General features: G+C 44.1%; 1 protein-coding gene across 1 annotated transcript; it reads left to right on the forward strand.

Moving 5' to 3' along the window:
• Positions 1–943: 943 nt before the first annotated feature.
• On the forward strand, positions 944–13,227 carry sac3d1 (SAC3 domain containing 1). The gene is made up of 2 exons (XM_059991352.1): positions 944–1,683; positions 6,051–13,227. Exons 1-2 carry the CDS (start codon positions 1,128–1,130, stop codon positions 6,509–6,511), a joined length of 1,017 nt encoding a protein of 338 aa, XP_059847335.1. The 5' UTR covers positions 944–1,127; the 3' UTR covers positions 6,512–13,227.
• Positions 13,228–21,405: the final 8,178 nt, after the last annotated feature.

Genomic DNA, 21,405 nt, shown 5'->3' on the forward strand with positions numbered 1-21,405 from the left:
AGGAGGGGGAAATGAGAAGTGAAGTAGGATTGGGAACTGAGGGAGCAGGCAATGAGAATTTGGATGGAAAATGAAATGGAGGGAGGAGCGATGGGAATTAACATAAAAATGAGAATTGAGGGAGAAGGTAATGGAAATTGGAATAGAGGGAGGGTGCGATGGGAATTGAGATGGAAATTGGAATAGAGGGAGAGGTAATGGGAATGAAGATTGAGGGAGTGGGCAATAGGCATTTAGGTGGGCAACTTTGTCATATGGTGTGAGCAGAATCATCTGCAGCTTGATATGAAAAAGACTAAGGAGCTGGTGGTGGACCTGAGGAGGGCTAAGGCACCGGTGACCCCTGTTTCCATCCAAGGGGTCAGTGTGTACATGGTGGAGGATTACAAATACCTGGGGATACGAATGGACAATAAACTGAACTGGTCAAAGAACACTGAGGCTGTCTACAAGAAGGGTCAGAGCTGTCTCTACTTCCTGAGGAGACTGAGGTCCTTTACCATCTGCCGGACGATGCTGAGGATGTTCTACGAGGCTGTGGTGGCCAGTGCTATCATGTTTGCTGTTGTGTGCTGGGGCAGCAGGCCGAGGGTAGCAGACACCAACAGAATCAACAAACTCATAAGGCCAGTGATGCACTGGACTCTCTGACGGTGGTGTCTGAAGAGGATGCTGTCCAGGTTTCACGCCATCTTGGACAATGACTGCCATCTACTCCATAATGTACTGGTTAGGCACAGGAGTACATTCAACCAGAGACTCATTCCACCGAGATGTAACACTGAGCGTCATAGGAAGTCATTCCTGCCTGTGGCCATCAAACTTTACAACTCCTTCCTCGGAGTGTCAGACACCGAGTCAATAGGCTGGTCCTGGACTTATTTCCACTGGGCATGATTAACTTATTATTATTTATGGTTTATATTGCTATATTTCTTCACTATTCTTGGTTGGTGCGGCTGTAACGAACCCAATTTCCCTCGGGATCAGTAAAGTCTGTCAGGAGCGGATGAGATGAGGCTGCCCTTCCTGCCATCGCCACTGGGGGGCGGGAACGGGCAATGGGCCTTGGGTCTCCGCTGAAGCCTGAAGTATCGTAGGGAAGCAGCCCGTGTCCAGCGCAGGGAATGCCCTCACCGCCCAACCCGAAACCTTGCTCAGACACGATGAGACCTGCCTGCTGCCTCGGGATGTGCCCGGAGCGGGAGCGGTCCGAGCGCCAGAAGCAGGGTCGGCTGCACCGGCTGGAGCTGGTGACGGGAGCGGCGGTGAAGGAGTGGAGGCGGCCGGCGGCAGGTTGCGAGGCGGTGGCCCCGGGGGATCTGCGGCCGCCCGCCGTGCTGCTACAGACGGTGAGGCACCTGATGGAGAAGGTGGTGCCGCGGGCTGAGCTGGGCCCCGAGCCCTGGCCCGTGGTCCACGACTTCGTGATGGACCGGCTTCGCAGCGTCCGCCAGGACCTGGCCGCCCAGCGGCTCGGGGGAGGCGCGGCCGCCGCCATCCTGGAGCCGAGTCTCCGCTTCCTGCTCGTCGGCCCGCCGCCCTACCACCCCCGGCCGAGGGAGCCCGGCTCCATCGATGCCCAGGTGCGCGAGTGCTTCAGCCGCCTACTCGCCACGTACAGCGAGGGCGAGCATAAAAACCAGGCGGAGTTCGAGGCCCTAGCACTGCTGTACGACCTCGGTACGTGGAGGGTTGGAGGAAAGAGGGGAAGGGGTGGTGGTGGTCTAGAGTCGCATAGCACGGTACCCAGGCCCTTCAGCCCATCTCCTTGATGCCGACCAAGATGCCTATTCAAGCATTTGGTTCATAATCTCCTTAACCTTTCCTATTGGTGTACCTGTCCAACTGTCTTTTAAAAGTTGTTAAAGTGTGCCTACCTTAACAACAACTGCTGACAGTGCATTACCCTGACTCTGAAACAAAAAGTTGCCCCTCAAGCTCCTATTAAATCTGCCCCCTCTCACTTTAAACTGACATCCTCCAGTTTCCAAACACTAGGAAAAAAACTGAGTGCTTTCATCTTGTGTCCTTCATGATTTCATATACCTCTGCTGGATCACTTTAGTCTCCTCTGCTCCAGGAAAAAGGTCTTAGCCTGTCAAAACTCTCCTGTCCTAGCTAGCAGCATCCTTGTAAATCTTTTCTGCACTCTTTCCAGTTTAATAACGTCTTCCCTATAGCGTAGAAACATAGAAAGCCTACAGCATAGTACAGGCCCTTTAGCCCACAAAGCTGTGCCGAACATGTCCTTACCTGCGAAATTACCTAGGGTTATCCATAGTCCTCTATTTTTTTCTGAGCTCCATATGCCTGTCCAGGAGTCTCTTAAAAGACGCTATCATATCTCCACCACCGTCCCTGGCAACCCATTCCACGCACTCACCACTCTCTGTGTAAAAAAGAAAACAACTTACTCTGATACAGCCTCTGTACCTACTTCCAAGCACTGTGCCCTCTCGTGCTAGCTATTTCAGCCCTGGGAAAAAGCCTCTGACTATACGATCAATGCCTCTCATCATCTTATACACCTCTATCAGGTCACTCTTATCCTCCGTCACTCCAAGGAAAAAAGGCCGAGCTCACTCAACCTATTCTCATAAGACTTGCTCCCCAATCCAGGCAACATCCTTGTAAATCTCCTCTGCACCCTTTCTATGGTTTCCACATCCTTCCTATAGTGAGGTGACCAGAACTGAGCACAGTACTCCATGGAGTCTGAGCAGGATCCTGTACAGCTGCAACTTTACCTCTCGGCTCCTAAACTCAGCCCCACGTTTGATGAAGGCAAATGCACAGTATGCCTTCTTAATCACAGAATCAACCTGTGCGGCTGCTTTGAGAGTCCTATGTACTCAGATCCCGATCTGATCCTCCACACTGCCAAGAGTCTTATCATTAATACTATATTCTGTCGTCATAGCAGTACTCACTGCCTTGACTGATGAATGGCAGCATGTCAGAAAGGACAGCCCAAGAAACGATCAGCCAACATCTCCCTTTGCTTTGTACTATCAAGCCAGTTGTCCCCAGATTCCACGTGATCTAACCTTTCAGAGCAGCCGATTGATCACCTGGAATCTTATCAAAGGCCTTACTGAAGTCCTTGTAGAACCTGTTCTCATCGACCTTCTTGGTCACACATCAAAAATCAAATTCATAAGACATGATCTACCATGCAGACTGCTGTGCTGACTACTCTAAATTAATCCCTATCTTTCCAGATGCATATGTACCTTATCCCTCAGAATCCTCTCCAGTAACTAACTTACCACAGATGTTGGGCTTACTGGTCTATAATCCTCAGGTTTCTCTTTGCAGTTCCTTAATTGAAGACTCATCTTCTACTACCCTCCAGTCTTCTGGCACCTCACCAGTGGTTAACAACAATGCAAATATCTCAGCCAGGCTTCAACAATTTCTTTTCAAGTCTCCCAGTATGTTGTCAGGCTTCAGAGGTTTGTCGATCTTCCTACATGTTAAAATGTCAGCAACTCCTGTAATGTGGTCCATGCCCAATGCCCGTTAACTTTACCTAATTCCCAGGTCTTCACATCTTTTCTCCAGGGTAAAAACAGAGGAGGAACATACATTGAAGACCTTGCCATCTTGTGTCGTTGCAAACATGGATGTCCTCTTTGTTTTTTTTTGAGGGTCCCATTCTCTTCCTGGTAACTATTTTTCTTTAAATATACTATAAAATATCTTTGAATTTTTGTAGTCTTCTCTGCCAAAGCTGTCTCATGCCCCCTTTTTGGTCTTCTGATTTACTTTTTTGAGTTTACTCCTGCAGCCCCTATTCTTCTCCATGGATTTGCATGATCCCAGCCACCTGTACCTGACCCTTGCCTCCTTTATCCTGGCCAGGGCTTCAATATCTTGTATGGTCCAGGGTTCCTTGCTTGTGGCTCTTCACTCTTAAGAGGAACCTGCAGGCCTTGAGTTCTCACTTCCTCATTTTTAGAAAGCTCCCACTTGCCTGTGGTCTCTTTGCCCACAAACATACTGCTCCAATCAACCTTGGCAAGCTACTTTTTCATACCTTCCAAATTCCTGTTGTCCCAGATTAGACCATGAACATGTGAAAGAGTTCTGTCCCTTTCACAGCTTAATGGCATAATTCTGCTCCTATGTCTCTGGTCTTTCCATAGCTACTTTAAAACTGATCAGTAATCCCTCATTGGTCATCTCAGTCACTTGCCCCACCCTATTATCCAAGCTTTGCCCCTCTCTGGTGGGATCCTCTATAATCTCAGTGGCCATTTTATTAGGTATCTTCTGTATGTAATAAGTGGCCTCTGAGTATATGTTTGTGGTCTTCTGCTGCTGTAGCCCATTTACGTTTAGGTTTGATGTAGTGTGAGTTCAGCGATGCTCTTCTGCACACCAATGCTGTAAAGTGTGGTTATTTGAGTTAGTGTCACCTTTCTGTCAAATTGAACCTGTCTGGCCATTCTCCTCTGACCTCTCAATAACAAGGCCTTTTTGCCCACAAAACTGCTGCTCACTGGATGTTTTTTTAAAATTTTTGCACCGTTCTCTGTAAACTCTAGAGACTGTTGTGTGTGAAAATTCTAGGAGATCAGCAGTTTCTGAGATACTCAAAGCACCCCGTCTGGCACCAACAATCACTCCACGGTCAAAGTCACTTAGATCGCATTTGTTCTCCATTCTGATGTGTGGTCTGAACAACTGAATCTCTAGACCACGTCTGCATGCTTTTATGCATTGAGTTGTCGTTGCGGTAGTGTAGCAGTTAGCACAACGCTATCGCAGCTCAGGGCATTCCCGAGTTTAATTCCAACACTATTCTGTAGGGAGACTACGTGCTTCCTGTGAACTGTGTGCGTCTCCCCCCCCCCCCCCCCATGTTCTGGTTTCCTCCCACAGTCCAGAGACATACCGGGTAGATTAACTGATCATTGGGGTTGCTGGGACAGTTGGCTCAAAGGGCCCATTCTGCTCCATATTGTTAAATAAATAAATATGATTTGCTGATTAGATTTTTGCATTAATAAGCCTCGTGTACAGCTATACCTAATAAAATGGTGATTGAGTGCATATTGCCTAGGGAAACTTTCCAGAGCGCACTTACATTCCACCTATCTCTGCCCTGAACTTCATAGCAGTCCCAGCCAATGGTAGGAAATTTAAAATCCCCTACTATGACAAGCCTGTCTGCACAATCTCCCTGCATGTTTGTTTCTTGAATTCCCATTGACTAATTGCGGCCCATAGTACAACCACATCACGGTGACCAACCCCTTCTTATTTCTCAGCTCCATCATAAAGCCTCACTGGATGATCCTTCAATAATTTCATCTCTCTCTACTGCAGTGATGTTCCCCTTAAGCAAAAATGTTGAGGGTAGGGAGCGGGCAGTGGGTGAATGGTTGTAGAGGGGTGAGGGGTGCAGTGCTACGTATATAGAAAGGAGGGTGGGGAGGGGAGATGGGTGAGGGTGTGATAAACAGCGTGGAGGTTGGTGGAAGTTGTGGAGAGGGAGGGGGTTGACAGTATGGGGAGGGTAGTAGGGGATTGGTGCTGAGGAGGGTGTGTGTGAGGAATGGAGATGGAGGGGTATTTCAGATGTGAGTCATGGGGAGGGCGTGGTGAGGAAGGGAGAATGGAAAATCAAATAAAATATTTCATATGCTGGCAATCTAAAATAAATCCAGAAAATTCTGCAAACACTCAGCAGGTCAGGCAGCATCTATGGAGAGAGAAACAGTTAACATTTCAGGCCAAAGACCTTTCCCCAGCGTGGTAGGGTGAGTAGAAGCAGATGTTGTGGAGGGATTGAGAGGAAGGAGGTGGTGGGGAAGGGTCAATGGGAGAGACGTGAGCCCAGGCCCTGTGGGAGGGATTGAGAGGAAGGAGGTGGTGGGGAAGGGTCAGTGGGAGAGACGTGAGCCCAGATGCCCGGGGGGGAATGGAGAAGAAGGAGACAATTGGGAGGGGAGGAGTGGTTTAGGGAGGGGTTTTTGGGAGAGATGTGAGTTTAGACCCACTCTGGCACTGTGTGCACAGACTCTGTCTTGCGTCCCCAGGATCGGATAAAGCTTTGCATCATGCCTTGCAGTTGCCTGCCCGCATCCAAGACTCGCCTGAGATGAAAGTGGCGTTTTCCATTAACCGCGCCTTGGCCGAGGGGAACTATGTGCGCTGCCTGCGTATGGTGCGTCGCCTCCCCTTCCTGGAGAGTTGTGCCATCTATCGACACATCTCGATGCTCCGACACCGATTGCTTCGTGCATTTAGCCACGGTTATAGTTGCCGCAACTGTCGCTACCCTCTCCGGACTCTGGTGGAACTGCTGGCCGTGGACTCTCAGGACATTGCTGCTGACCTCTGCCAACGACACGGTCAGCAGGTGACAGGTGACTCGGTCTGTTTCCAGAAGAGCAGCTACAGGGACCCTGACACCAATCCTGGACTTGAGGAGCTGGAGCTGGTAACCAGAAAGCGAGGAAACAGGACAAGGTCAAGTATTATCCAAGCCACAGAGTGACAGCAGCTGAGCTCTGAGTAAGCAGGGCTTGTCATCTGCTGGCCTTTCGATCAGCCCTAGACAGGGATGGTTCTTACCTGTTTCCCTCCACTCTTTCACTGTGATAGGTGTGGTAAGGGAGGATATTACAATCAGATGAACTGTGCTAAACCCAGACTGACGAGACCAAGGGGATGCCCCCGCTAAGGAAACTTGCTCTGAATCTAATTTGTGCTATCCGTCTGCTGGGGTGTTTGAAGGCACATTTTAGGTGGAACTTTAGTTTATGTCCAGTCCTGTTTGGGAGATGTTTGATGGGACAATACATAGTTTTCCTCCATGTCTGACTCAAGTTGACCCTTACTGGGGGTATTTGACTGTCCATCCAAACTGTTCGATATCTGTTCTGGGAGTGTTCGATGCTGGCTGAAATGGGTTGTGCCGTTTTTCCCTGCAGTGCCAGGACGTTTACTTGCTTTTGTGGGATGTGGACTTTTATTGACTTGGACCCATTATCTGAGTTTGCAGCTCCATTGAGAAGTGAAGCACACTGGTTGCTATGTGTGTATTGCCTTATCTCTCCCCAAGCCACTCTCTATCTCCCCATAATTCCTACCTCTCTGAGCTTTCTGTGTCATCCTTTTCTTTATAAGGAGCTGTAGATTAAAAATATTTACAGTTAACATTTGTTTCCTTTGCTGTACTCTGTGATGTTAATGGTGAAAACCAACTCCTCTGCTTGATGAGCTGTCTCTTAAATCTTGACCTGGAAAAGACAACTATTGAAAAATATAAATGTGTGGGACACTAGTAGATACACTTCCTTATGGCTGTAGCAGCCCAGGTAAAATTCTGATCTCCAGTGTTGTGTGGCGTTTACATCTACTTGCAATTGCTTGGGTTTCGTTTGGGCATTCAGATTTTCTCCTGTGTTCTGAAAATGTGTGGGTTGGTAGGTTAATTGGTGTCAAAAGGTTATCCCTCGTGTGTAGGTGAATGGGAGAATCAATGTAGTAGGGCTGGTTTATGGGAGTGTGTGGTGATAAGATGGGTTAGGTTAGGATTAATGCAACAATGGATGCCTGGTGATTTGCATAGATTCGATGAGCCAAAGACCCTGTTCCTGTGCTCTATCTCCTAAATGAAAAACTCTTACATCCCAGGGACAGCTGTGTATTTGATAACCAATGACGTACTTTACTAGTGCAGTCCTTGTTGAAATCTATAAAATACACTAACTTTTCATAGACTAGAATCATAGAAAATTTCTACTGTAGGCCGCCAGGTGCAACATAGTAAATGTGCTGGTCAAAAAGAGCTGGTTCAGCATAACCATCTTTAGACACTATGTCCGTAGCTCTGCAGGCCACATCATGGTACTGTTCAAAAGTTTATTTTCTGCCTGTACCACCTTTTCAGGCAGTAACTGTCAGACACATACCACACTCTGAATGATAGGATGTTTACTCATCTCCCCTCTCAACATACCAATTACTTTAAATCTGTAGCTCTTGCTTTTACACCCCTCTGCTATTGAAAATAGATCCTTTCTATTCACTATGCCTAGGCCCTTATTAATTTTCAATACCTTGGCCATCACTGTTGCACAGAAAGTCAGTCTGCCTCTTTCCAACAAAGCTGCATTGTTTCTGTCCTGGCAACATCTTCATAAATCTCCACTACAAATTCTCCAGAGCAATTTTCTGCGATGGCATATGCAGAAGTAAAGCTTCGTGTTGTATGCAGTTCCAGCATCTCCTCCTTGCTAATAAGAAGTTTCTTTTTCAGTTATGTTATTGACCTGTCCTGCTAATTTTAAAGATATGGATGCATAAACCCTGGGGTTCTCATTAAGAACACTCAATGTCAGTAAGAGCAAGGAATTGATTGTGGATTTTCAGAAGGGGAAGATGGGAGAACAACATACTAGCCCTCATCAAGGTCTGCAATGGAAAGGGTGAACAGCTTCAGGTTTCTGGGTGCCCGCATCTCTGAGGATCTATCCGGGGCCACACTAATGCAATTATGAGGTAGGCACAGCAGCAGGTACATTTCATTTGGAGTTTGAGGAGATTTGTTATGTCACCAAAGACACGTGCAAATTTCTACTGATGCGCCATGGAGAGCATTCTGTCTGGCTGGCTGCATGACTGCCTGATACGGAGGCTCCCGTGCGCAGGATCAGAAAAAAAAATTGTATAGGGTTGTAAACTAAGCCAGTTCCAACATGGCCACCATCGAGGATGCCTTCAAAAGGCAATGTCTCAACAAGGCGCCATCCAGGACGGACCCTTTTCTCATTACTACAATCAGAGAGGAGTACAGGAGCCTGAAGATACACACTCAACATTTTAAGAATAGCTTCCCCTCTCTGCCATCAGATTACTGAACTGTCTGTGAACACGACCTCACTGTATTGTTCTCATTTTTTTCACTACTTATTTTTTATCATTCTAACTTAAGGTAATTGTTAATGAATTGTACTGTACTGCTGCTAAACAACAATGGAAAACTGCCAAAATGTGAGAATGTACAGAAATAGAATTATGAACAGACAATGCAGGAAATAAAGAAACAAGCTGAACCAGCATTCCAGGATATTCTTCAGCTCCACAAATGCTGTGTGTCTTGCAGAGTGTTTCCAACAATATCTTTTAATTGCTGATTTCCAGCAGCTGCAGTCATTTTGCTTTTAATTATTACAGAAATTAAATCCAGGTAACAAAATACCTCTGCACCTCAATGCAGATTTAGAGATACAGCATGCCAACAGGCCTTTCTATCCCACCGAGACTACATCGCCCAATTAACCTACTAACGTGCATATCTTTGGAAACCAGAGCACCTGGAGGAAACCCATGCAGCCACAGGGAGAACGTACAAGCTCCTTACAGAGAACGACGGGTAAGTAATAGTGTTATGCTAACCATTATGCTACTGTCCCACCCCTCTGAGGACCTCTTGATGCAACTTGAGTTCTAAAACTGGTTTCAAGTTCATCTCGTTAATAACCTCTTATTTAGGGAGAAGAAGATAAATGACAAACCAGTTTCTTGGAAGAAATTGATTCATTTACAAATTTGATGCATGTTCTCTGGACCTGTGACTGGGGCATCTTGGTTTGGCTTTATACCTAGTAAGGAACAGCAGAGTTGTGGTTAAATTATGGACTAGTAATCCAAAGCTCTTGGTAGATAATCAAATTGCACAATGATTGTTGTAGAAGTTACACTGAATAACCATGGAATAAATCAGAATATTCTCATTAATGGTTACTAAATCTTTAAGAAGGTTGGAAATCTGCTGTGTTTGCCCATCTGCTTTATATGCTTTCAAATTGGTAGCAATATACACTCAGTGGCCACCTTATTAGGTACACCAGTTCATTTATGCAAATATCTGATCAACCAATCACATGGCAGCAACTCAATGCATGAAAGCATGCCAACATGGTCAAGAGTCCAAACAGCAGAATAGGGAAGAAATGTGATCTAAGTGATTTGAACCATGGAATGATTGTTGGTGCCAGGCAGGGTGGTTTGAGTCTCTCAGAGTCTGCTGGACTCCAGGGGTTTTCACGCACAGCAGTCTCTAGAGTTTACAGAATCTGGTGCAAAAAACATCCAGTGAGTGACAGTTCTATAGACGAAAATGCCTTATTAATGAGAGGTCAGAGGAAAATGGTCAGACTGCTCCAAACTGACAGGAAAGCCAACAGTAACTTAATCACGTGTTACAACTCAATGCACAGTACGCCAAACCTTGAAGTGGGTAGGCTACAGCAGCAGAAGAATACACCAGGATCCACTCCAATACATAATACAGTGGCCACTGAGTGTAGTTGATGGTTAACCAGCTTCAGCAAGCTAATCAATTGCATCAAAATTGCTACATGAATCAAGAATTTAGTGGAGGGAACAAAGAGAATGTGGTATGGTAAACCCCATCAGATAACAGTGACACCTGGACCAAGGGAGGGCGGTAAAGGCAGCTGGACCTTGGGAGGTGTAAACAGAAGAAGACAAGGCTAGAACAATGGAATATAGAATACACCTTTCCTTGGAAATTTTGAAAGAAATGAGAATGGTGAAGAGCCAAGGCAGCATCTGTGGAATGAAGCAAACTGTATAACAAGTTGATGCCTTTACTTCAGGCCTGGCCAGTTCTGCCACAGAAAGTAAGGACTGGTTATTGCTGGTCCCCATCATTACTGGGAGAAGTTTAGCAAAGAACTTTCTGCCTGTTGGCAAGACTATCTCCACAGTTCACGTAGATGGTTCACTGGCGCCGTCTAAAGGTAGGTTACAGATGGATCACAAATGCTGATCCTATTAGTGATGCCCTGATCTGGAAAGTAAAATAGATCAAGAAATTCGTGAAATTTTGAATTCAGCACTGAATCCCAAGGATAGTCACCAGCCTAGTCTTTTTCCACACATAAGCTTTCAGCCCCGTTCTCCTACCCAGAGAAAGGATAGGGTCTTTCTTGTCCTCTCCTATCTCATAAGCCTCCACATTCATTATACCATGCTCCATAATTTCCTCCACATTCAATGAGGTACCAGCAGCAGACATGTGTTCCTCTTTCCAGGGACAATTCCTCTCCAGTTCCTTGCTTCACACTTTCATCTTCACCAATGTGATATTTCCCCATACAATTGCAAGAGAAGCAACATGTGCCATTTTATCTCTTCCCTTCACACTTTACAGGGACCCAAACTCTCCTTCCAACCAAAGCAATAATTCACTTGCACTTCTTCCATTTGCATTATATTGCATTTGTACTCATCATGTGGTGTCCTCTATACTGGAAAAAATAAATCACTTTGCAGAATGCCTCTGCTGTTATAATGATACAGGGTCCATGTATCATTATAATGATCCATTGGGTCCATGTCATTTCCCATGATGGCGATCCTGGTGGCCCCTTCCTTTCTCCTGTGTCCCTGTAAACCTGCAACAACTTCCCTTTGCTACTTTGTTTTGCTTTTAACATGGAGTTAAAGTAACCGGAAAGAAAATAACTGAATGATAGAACAATCACGAGGGATGAAAGTACTTTTGACCCGTGGTCTTTCTTTGCTGTATTAGTATTGTTAGATAAGCAAGTATAAGAAATGACTTATCAATATCTTAATATGAAATTCATACTTGTACTTTTATTCCTTTCAGCAAATTCATATGCAAGCACTCTTGATATATCGGTCATCCTGAATTTGGTGCCTGCAGTCCCCATCACCTGAACTTTTTCCTGGATGTAGAGAGCTAACCCTTCGCACCTAAGAACCAGAAAACTGCAACAAATTGAGTTCAGGCAAGCCCCATCCCCGGGAATAACCAGCTTTTATCAAAACCTTCCCAATAACCTTTAAGTCAATGATATTTAAATAATTAAATAACAAGTATACAAATGTAATTAAAACACATTTGGATATAAACGGTTAAAACATTAAATCATTCAAATAAAGTGATCATTCAAGCACCTCTAGCTTTCCACAGGAGTGGGAACCACATTCAAAAGAATGAGATCACCATTTAAATGTAACAGGTGGGTCCAGTAGCAGAGCAGAAGTTTCCTAAGCAGAAGGTTCCAATAACTGCTTTCACCACTGACACACTGTTCTTGTGGTTACTAGTTGGTGGGCTGTTTCTCCAGGATCTGTAAAACAGACAGGAGGAGGCTTGTGCTAGCTATTTTGTTCAATAAGATTATGGCTGATGTTTTACCCCTGCTTTTCTCCACTAACCCCATATCCCTTGAATTCCTTTGTATTCGAAAGCCTTAATAAGCTCATTTTCTGAGCTTGGAATTAGTAGAGAATTCCACTGATACATAACCCTTTTTTTGTCCTGAATGCCTGACTTTTTATTCTGTGACTTGAAGCCTGATTCTAGAGATCCTAAGCTTTATTGTACGAGTATTTGAGTAAACATAGGACCACACCTGGAGTATTGTGTACTTGCTGTGGAAGATGCACAGGCTAGTTCCTGAGATGGCAGGTCTGACATACGAGAAAAGATTGAGTAGGCCAGGTGTCTGTTCTCTGGAGTTTAGAAGAATGAGAGATGACCTCATTGAAACTCATTAAATTCTGAGACAGCTTGACAGGGTGGATATGCGGAAGATGCTTCTCCCAGCTGCTGAGACAGATCCCGGTTGTAGTCTCACATTAACAGCAAGACTATTGAAATATATTCATTCAAAGGGCTGTGGACTTCCCTACCCAGAGTAAGCCAGCGGCTCAGTCATTTATTTCATTCAAAGTGAAGGTCAGTAGATTTCAGGGTATTAGAAGAATTGAGGAAAATAGGGATGAAGCAAGAAAATGGTGTTGCACAGTAGAGGAGGCTCTGGTCTTCTCCTGTTCTTATACTTGTTGGATTATCATTACTGTCCTCACCCTATTAAGTGCCATAGGAATTTTATAGGTTTCAATGAGATCATCTCACATTCTTTGAAAACCAGAGAGTCCTTATCAAACCCCCATGCTCTCTGAAGATCTGTTATATTCTATCACAGGTCCATCATACAGAGCAAACAACCTGTATGTAATATTCCAATTGTTGTCTCAACAGGGCCTTGTATAATTGCAACAGGAAAGCTTTACTCATGTACTCAACTCCTCTTGTAATAAAGGCTAATGTACAATTTTCCTTCCTAACAGCTTCCAGTAACTACACATTACTTTTCAGATATTCAAGTGCACACAGGTCGCTTTAAATCTCTCACAATGAAGGAAACTCCTGATATTCCATCTGCCACGTCCCTGGTCATATGCATCTGAAGTCTTTCAGCCTTCTCACGTTCAGCTTCGTCTCATAAGAAAATGTGGATCTATTATAGTTAGTCCCCTTATCCAAATCATTGATTTATATTATGAGCACCAGAGGCTCCATCACCAATTGCCTTGACCCCCTACCCACCTAATCGCAGCTTCCCAGCTGGAAAATGACCCTACTGTCTGTCGTTTTCTGTCCATCAGTGAGTCCTCAATCCGCACCAGTATTCTATCCCCTACTCTATGTGCACGAGTTTTATTTAATTAACGTATCCTTCTGAAAGTCTAAATACACCTCACCCCTACTGCTGATGTCAGGCTCACTGGTCAGTAGTTCCCTGTTTCCTCTCACTCTGGGTTCTTAAACCATGTGATTACATGTCTATTAAATTGCCATTTGTGAAATTTGTTCTGGAATCTGGTAGGCTGTTACAGAAGTTACAAAGGATCCGAGGTAAGCTATCTAATTGGATCCCAAACTGGGTTGATGAAAGGAGACAGGCTTGTGGTGGAAGGATACATTTTTACTTGTAAGTCTGTGATCCGTACTCTATCACTGTGATTGGTGGTGCACCCTTCATTGTTAAAACTGGGATGTGAATCAAGAAGGTGTGATTATTATGTATATAGATGACATGTAGTCTAAGGCTACAGCAGGAGATAAATCAGATGGAATGTTGGCCAGATGGAATTTAACCCAACAGGTCTAAGGCAACGTATTTTGTAAAGTTAAATATGGGTAGGGCATATGCAGTAAATGATAGGTTGTTGAGGGATGTTGATAGACTGAGGGACCTTGGTGTTCAGGTCCATAGAGCCCTGAAAGTAGCAACAGAGGTAGATGGAGTGGTTAAAAACCATAAGATATAAGAGCAGAAGTAGGCCATTTGGCCCATCAAGTCTGCTTAGCCATTTAATCATGGGCTGATCAAATTCTTCCAGTCATTCCCACTTCACCTGCCTTCTTCCCATACCCTTTGATACCCTAGCTAATCAAGAACCTATCTAGCTCTGCCTTAAGTGCACCCAATGACTTGGCCTCCACAGCTGCTTGTGGCAACAAATTCCACAGATTTGCCACTCTCTGACTAAAGTAATTTATCCGCATCTCTGTTCTAAATGGACGTCCTTCAATCCTGAAGTCATGCCCTCTTGTCCTAGTCTCCCCTACCATGGGAAATAACTTTGCCATATCTAATCTGTTCAGGCCTGATAACATTTGGAATGTTTCTATGAGATCCCTCCTCATGCTCCTGAACTCCAGGGAATACAGTCCAAGAGTTGCCAGACGTTCCTCATACAGTAACCCTTTCATTCCTGGAATCATTCTTGTGAATCTTCTCTGAACCCTCTCCAAAGTTAGTACATCCTTTCTCAAATAAGGAGCCCAAAACTGCATACAGTACTCCCAAGTGTGGTCTCACGAGTGCTTTATAGAGCCTCAATATCACATCCCTGCTCTTATATTCTATACCTCTAGAAATGAATGCCAACATTGCAGTCACCTTCTTCACAACCGACTCAACCTGGAGGTGAACCTTCAGGGTATCCTGCACAAGGACTCCCAAGTCCCTTTGCTTGCCTGCATTTTGAATTTTCTCCATCTAAATAATAGTTTGCCCATTTATTTCTTCCACCAAAGTGCATAACCATACAGTTTCCAACATTGTATTTCATTTGCCACTTATTTGATCATTCCCCTAAACTATCTAAGTCTCTCGGCAGGCTCTGTTTCCTCAACACTACCCGCTCCTCCATCTGTCTTTGTATCATTGGCAAATTTAGCCACAAATCCATTAATCCCATAGTCCAAATCATTGACATACATCGTAAAAAGCAACGTCCCAACACCGACCCCTGTGGAACTCCACTGGTAACCAGCAGCCAGCCATAATAGGATCTCTTTATTCCCACTCTCTGTCTACTGCTCATCAGCCAATGCTCCACACATGCTAGTAACTCTCTTTTTATTCCATGGTATCTTATCTTGCTAAGCAGCTTCATGTGTGGCATCTTGTCAAAGGCCTTCTGAAAATCCAAGTACACCACGTCTGCTGTATCTCCTTTGCCTACTCTGCTTGTAATTTCCTCAAAAAATTGCAGTAGGTTAGTCAGGCGGGATTTTCCTTTCAGGAAACTATGTTGGCTTTGGCCTATCTTGTCATGTGCCTCCAGGTACTCCGTAATCTCATCCCTAACAATCAATCCCAACAACTTTCCAACCACTGATGACAGGCTAACAGGTCTATAGTTTCCTTTCTGCTGCCTCCCACCCTTCTTAAATAGCAGAGTAACATTTGCAATCTTCTAGTCATCCGGTACAATGCCGGAATATATTGATTCTTGAAAGATTATTGTTAATGCCTCTGCAATCTCTCCAGCTACCTTCTTCAGAACCTGAGGATGCATTCCTTCAGGTTCAGGAGAGATATCCACCCTCAGATCATTAAGCTTCCTGACCACCTTCTCAGTCGTAATTTTCACTGCACATACTTCACTTCCCTGACACTCTTGAGTGTCCGGTATACTGCAGATGTCTTCCACTGTGAAGACTGATGCAAAATACACATTCCGTTCCTCTGCTGTGTCTGCATCTCTCATTACAGTGTCATTTTGTATTGGTCCTATATCTACCCTCGACTCTCTTTTACCCTTTATATAAAAAAGCTTTCAGTGTCTTCTTTGATACTAGTCACCAGCTTCCTTTCATAATTTATCTTTTCCTATCTAATAACCTTCTTAGTTTCCTTATGCAAATGTTTAAAATCTTCCCAATCCTCCATCCTCACACTAGTGTTAGCTTCCTTGTATGCTCTCTCTTTTGCTTTTACTTTGGCTCTGACTTCACTTGTCAGCCATGGTAGTAGCCTTCTTCCATTTGAAAATTTCTTCTTATTTGGAACATAGTTGTCTTGCGCTTCCCTCAATTTTCACAGAAACTCCAACCATTGCTGTTCTGCAGTCCTTTCTTCTAGTGTTCCTTTCCAGTCAACCTTGGCCAGTTCCCCTCTCATGCTATTGTAATTTCCTTTATGTCACTGAAATACTGACACATTGGAATTTAGTTTCTCCTTCTCAAATTTCAAAGTGAATTCAATCATATTGTGATCACTGTTCCTCAAGGGTTCCTTAACCTTAAACTCTCTTATCACCTCTGGATCATTGCACAACACCCAATCAAGCATAGCCAATCCCCTATTAGGCTCAACAACAAGCTGTTCTAAAAAGCCATCCCTTAGACATTCAGCAAATTCTCTCTTTTGAGGTCCAGTACTGAGCTGGTTTTCCCAATCCATTTTCATATTAAAATCGCCAACAATTATCATGACATTGCCCTTCTGACACACCTTTTCTATCTCCTGCTGTAATTCATAATCCATATTCTGTCTGCTGTTTGGAGGCCTTTATACAACTGCCATTAGGGTCCTTTTACCCTTGCCATTTCTTAATTTAACCCAGAAGGCATACGATTCATAGCTTGGGCTATGAGAGTTGGGACTTTATGTTGGAACTTTATATTACAGAAGTTAGACTGCACTTGGAGTATTATGTACTGTCTGATCACCACACAAAAGGAAAAATGTAATTGCACTGAAGAGAGTGTTGGGGAGATTCATTGTGTTGATTGGATTGAAAGAGTTTAATTCATGGGCAGAGAGTGAATAGACTGGGTTTGTTTTGCCAGGAGCAAATGAGGCTGAGGTAATAAAATTGGGAAGAAGCATAGACTGAGTAGATAAAAAAAATTTCACCTTAAATCTATGCCTTCTTAGAGATAAAATTTTTTATAGAGGACTCTGTCTATCCCCTTCATAATTTTATATCATGTCATGCCTTAGTTTTATCCATTCCAAAGAATACAAACAGCTTTTCAGCAATCCAAGGAAAACCAACCAACTGCTCTCATCTCAAACTGAAATACTCCGGTTCACAGAACATTTTATTGAATGTCCTCTGCACCCTCTCCAGCATAATCACATCCTTAAAATAATTGATAGACAAACTAGATGAGAAAAATATCTTTCCATTCAGTGGGTTGGGTAGGTTTAGACCTCAATCCCAGAAAGGCTTGTGGATGTTGAAACCCCCACCACATTCTGAATGAACAATCAATGAACCGAGTGCAGGAAGGAGGAATTTAGTATTTTGTTTCATTTTTACAGATGAACAGTGTCAGCTGTTATGATTAAAATAAAATGGGAATTTTCACAGGAGAATTGGGTATCTACTTACAGGGAAACATGTGCAGTGTTACAGGGACAAATTAGGTGAGTAGGACTAACTAGGGTGCTCTTGCAAAGACCTGACACAGAGGTAATGTCTCAAACTGTGGTCAATCACTACCTCAACAATGCCAACCTTAGGGCTGAGCTAGTTGGCAGATCTGCTTGTAGCAGGTTCTGAGGCCAATCTTCTTTCCCTAACAAACACCATCAAAATAAATTAGCTAGATTCAGTCAATTTTGTGTTAGTCTGTGTTATTCTACGCAGTGACGGTAGCTGCCCTACATGCAACACATTGAAATGGGACGTCATACAGTACTCTCACTCCTGGCCAGTTCTCCATTTATTTCTCAACTTCATTATTTCTGCTGCCTGTGTCTTACTTAGCTACCACCAAGTCCTGATTGCCCTTTACACTCGTGCTCATTGACACGTTGGCTCCTGTTAAAGCCATGTCTCATTTCCAAAATCCTCATGTATATATTTGAGTCTATCCATGTGCAATGTTCCTTCCCTATCTCTATAATCTCATTCAGGGCTCCATCTACCAAAGATCACTGTGTCCTCCAGTTTTGGCCTCAACCACTGACCCTCATCACCAATTTGCATCAGTCATTCCTTCAGGCACAAAGTCATAAGCTATGGAAATCCCTCCTTTCTGCTTCTCTTTCTTCAAGCAATCTCTGACCAGACCTAACTACTACGCTGTCTCTGAATCGGCCTAGTGTCTGGCTTGGCTGTGTGAAGTTGGTGCTGAGGTAATAGATCAGCCAAGATCTCATTGAATGTTGGCACATTCACAGGCTGTTGAATGATCTACTCCTGTTAACTTCCTATATCCTCTAGAAAGGCCAGTTACTGTTGCATGGGACCTGGGATGCAGCAGTTTAAAGACAAACCTACAAGGCTATTCCACCACTGCAGCTTGGAATTTAAATTCAGCTTATCTGGCATAAAAATCAAGTAATGGCCATGAACCTACTGAACCGTCACAAATCCCATCTGGGCCAAGTGTTAAGAGAAGGAAATCTATTACCTTACTCCAGTCTGGCCAATGTGTTTGACTCTTAGCTGACTTCTTGTTAGTGAGTGCATAAGATTGCCAGTATATCGATGCCTTGGGGTTGAATAGATTAAATAGATGGACCCAGTGCCATCAATATCACCAAAAAAATCCAGGAGGGTATTAGGATGAGAGTGGGGAAAATGTGGATTCACTGCCACGGGGAGAGGTTGCCACAGTAGAGACACATTTAAAGCAATGCTGCATAAACATGAAGGGGGAATGAGTGGTGGGTGGGAATGGTTGGTGGTGGCTGTGCGTAGTCTCAAGGCCAGAACAGAGCAGAGGGCCTGCTTCCCTGTAGGGCAGTGTGTGGCTTGCTGTTTCTGTAGTTGAGCAGCAGGGGGAGACTGCCACACGTGGGTGATTACGCCAGAGCCTGGAATTCAAAGCTTAGGTTAGATGTTCAACTTTTATACAGGGCAGTGGAGTTGAAATAAAATGCTGCTGTAGGCAACATAGATCATGGGCTGAGGGTGGGTGTTGTGTTCAGAGTGATTGTTAGGGCAAGTGAGAAGCTAAGGTCTTACTGAAGATGCTCTAGATGGTATTTGATGGGATTAGTGGAACATTTGAAAGGGGCAATAAACACACTGCGCCATAGCACCAGGAGGTTGAGAAGAAATTGTTGTCTTCTTATCATTATTATTATTTAGCAGTCTGTTGGAATTGAGGATGATTGTGTGTGTTGCTCTGGATTTCCTGCATCAGCTGAATCTCTTGTGATTATGATTTACTTCCACTCGAGTTCTTTTGGGGTTTTAAGGTGAGTTCTGAGCCCATTGTGAGAGAAGCAGACTGTTTTACAGATAAGGCAGGAGGGATCTGATGGGTAGTTTTTGTCATGGTGCACTCCTACCATTTACAGTGGCATTCTGTGTTCCCTGAAGCATGATCTCAAGATTTTCAGTGCCATCACTGATGTTCCTTCATTTTTGAGCAGTCATGAAGCAGAGAATCACTGGAATCAATGAGATTGCTGCTTGTTTTCAAGAAGATTTTGCACACATCCTCTAATCCTTACTTCTGTCAATCTGGTAATCCCTTCCCGTATCAGAGAGTGGGATAAAGTGTCTGTTTTGGGATCTGGCATTGGGCATGCGAATGGCATGGCCTGAAAAATGGAAGCATCCGAGTCAGAGAAGGGAGAATGCAGATGATGTAAAATTGGAACAACAGACATAAAATGCTGGGTGAGTTAAGTGGTCAGGCAGCATCTGTTGAAAATGAACAATGTTTTGGGCCAAGATCCTTCATAAGGGTATGGGGAAGATGTTGGAGTTGATTGCTAAGAATGTGGTTTTGCAGTTCTTAGAGATACATGATAAAGTAGGCTGTAGTCAGCATGGTTTTGTCAAGGGAAGGTCTTGCCTGACAAATTCTTTGAAGTTCTTTGAAGATATAACAAGCAGGATAAACAAAGGAGAATCAGTGGATGTTCTTGGATTTTCAGAAGGTGTTTGACAAGGGCCACAAATGAGTCCGTTTAACAAGTTAAGAGCTTATGGTATTATAAGAAAGATTCTAGCATGGATAAAGCAGTGGCGCATTGGCAAGAGGCAGAGAGTGGGAATAAAGAAAACCTTTTCTGATTGGCTGCTGTTGTTAGTATTCCACAGGGATCTGTGTTGGGACTGTTTCTTTTTACATTATATGTCAATGACTTGAATGACAGAATTGCTGGCTTTGTTGCAAAGTTTGCAGATTATATTAAGATAGGTAGATGGGCAAGTAGTTTTGGAGAAGTAGAGAAGCTACAGAAAGGCTTAGACAGATTAGAAGAATGGGCAAAAAAAATGGCAGGTAGAATACAGTGTTGGGAAGTGTATGGCCATGCACTTTTGTAGAAGAGATAGAAGGGTAGTCTGTTTTCTAAATAAAGTGAGAATTTAAAAAAAATCTGAGGTGCAAAGGGACTTGTCCTTGTGCAGGATTCCCTAAAGATTAATTTGCAGTTTGAGTTGATAGTAAGGAAGGCAACTGCGATGTTAGCATTCATTCCAAGAGGATTGGAATATGAAAGCAAGGATGTAATGTTGAGACTTTATAAAGCACTGGTGAGGCATCACTTGGAGTACTGTGAGCAGTTTTGGCCCCTTATCTAAAAAAGATGTGCTGACACTGGAGAGGGTTCAAAGGGGGTTCATGAAAATGATTACAAGATTGAACAGCTTGTCATATGAAGAGTGATAGTTCTGGGCCTGTATCAACTAGAGTTCAGAAGGATGAGGGGTGACCTACATGAAACCTATCAAAAGTTTAAAGGCCTCAATAGAGTGGATGTAGAGAGGATGATGGGAGAGTTTAGGATCAGAGGACACAGCGTCAGAGTAGAGGGGCATCCTTTTAGAAAGGAGATGAGGAGGAATTTCTTTAGCCAGAGAGTGGTGAATCTGTGGAATTCATTGCCACAGGCAGCTGTGGAGGCCAGGTCTTCACATATATTTAAAGTAGAGGTTGATAGATTCTTGATTGGTCAGGGCAAGAAGGCAGGAGATTGGGGCTGAAAGAGAAAATGGATCAGCCATGATGAAATGGCAGAGCAGACTTGATTGGTCAAATGGCCTAATTCTGCTCCTATATCTTATGGTCATATGGTTTTATAAGAATTTGAAAGGAAGGGGCCAGAAGCAAGAATAAATACTAGGGGAGGTGAGGAGAACAAACTGGCAGGTGATATATGAATCCAGATGGGTGGGGCAGGGGAGGGAATAATGTGAGAAGCTGGGAGGGACTGTCTAGAAAGAGATTGCTGATGCTTCTCTTTCCAATAGCCTACATTGCACTAATGAAAAGATTGTTGATACCTTGGCAGAGGGACAATGGTGAAAGGTTGGTCAGGGACTGGG

Source organism: Hypanus sabinus, chromosome 16 (assembly GCF_030144855.1).
Source record: "Hypanus sabinus isolate sHypSab1 chromosome 16, sHypSab1.hap1, whole genome shotgun sequence".
In the NCBI taxonomy this organism is placed as follows: domain Eukaryota; kingdom Metazoa; phylum Chordata; class Chondrichthyes; order Myliobatiformes; family Dasyatidae; genus Hypanus; species Hypanus sabinus.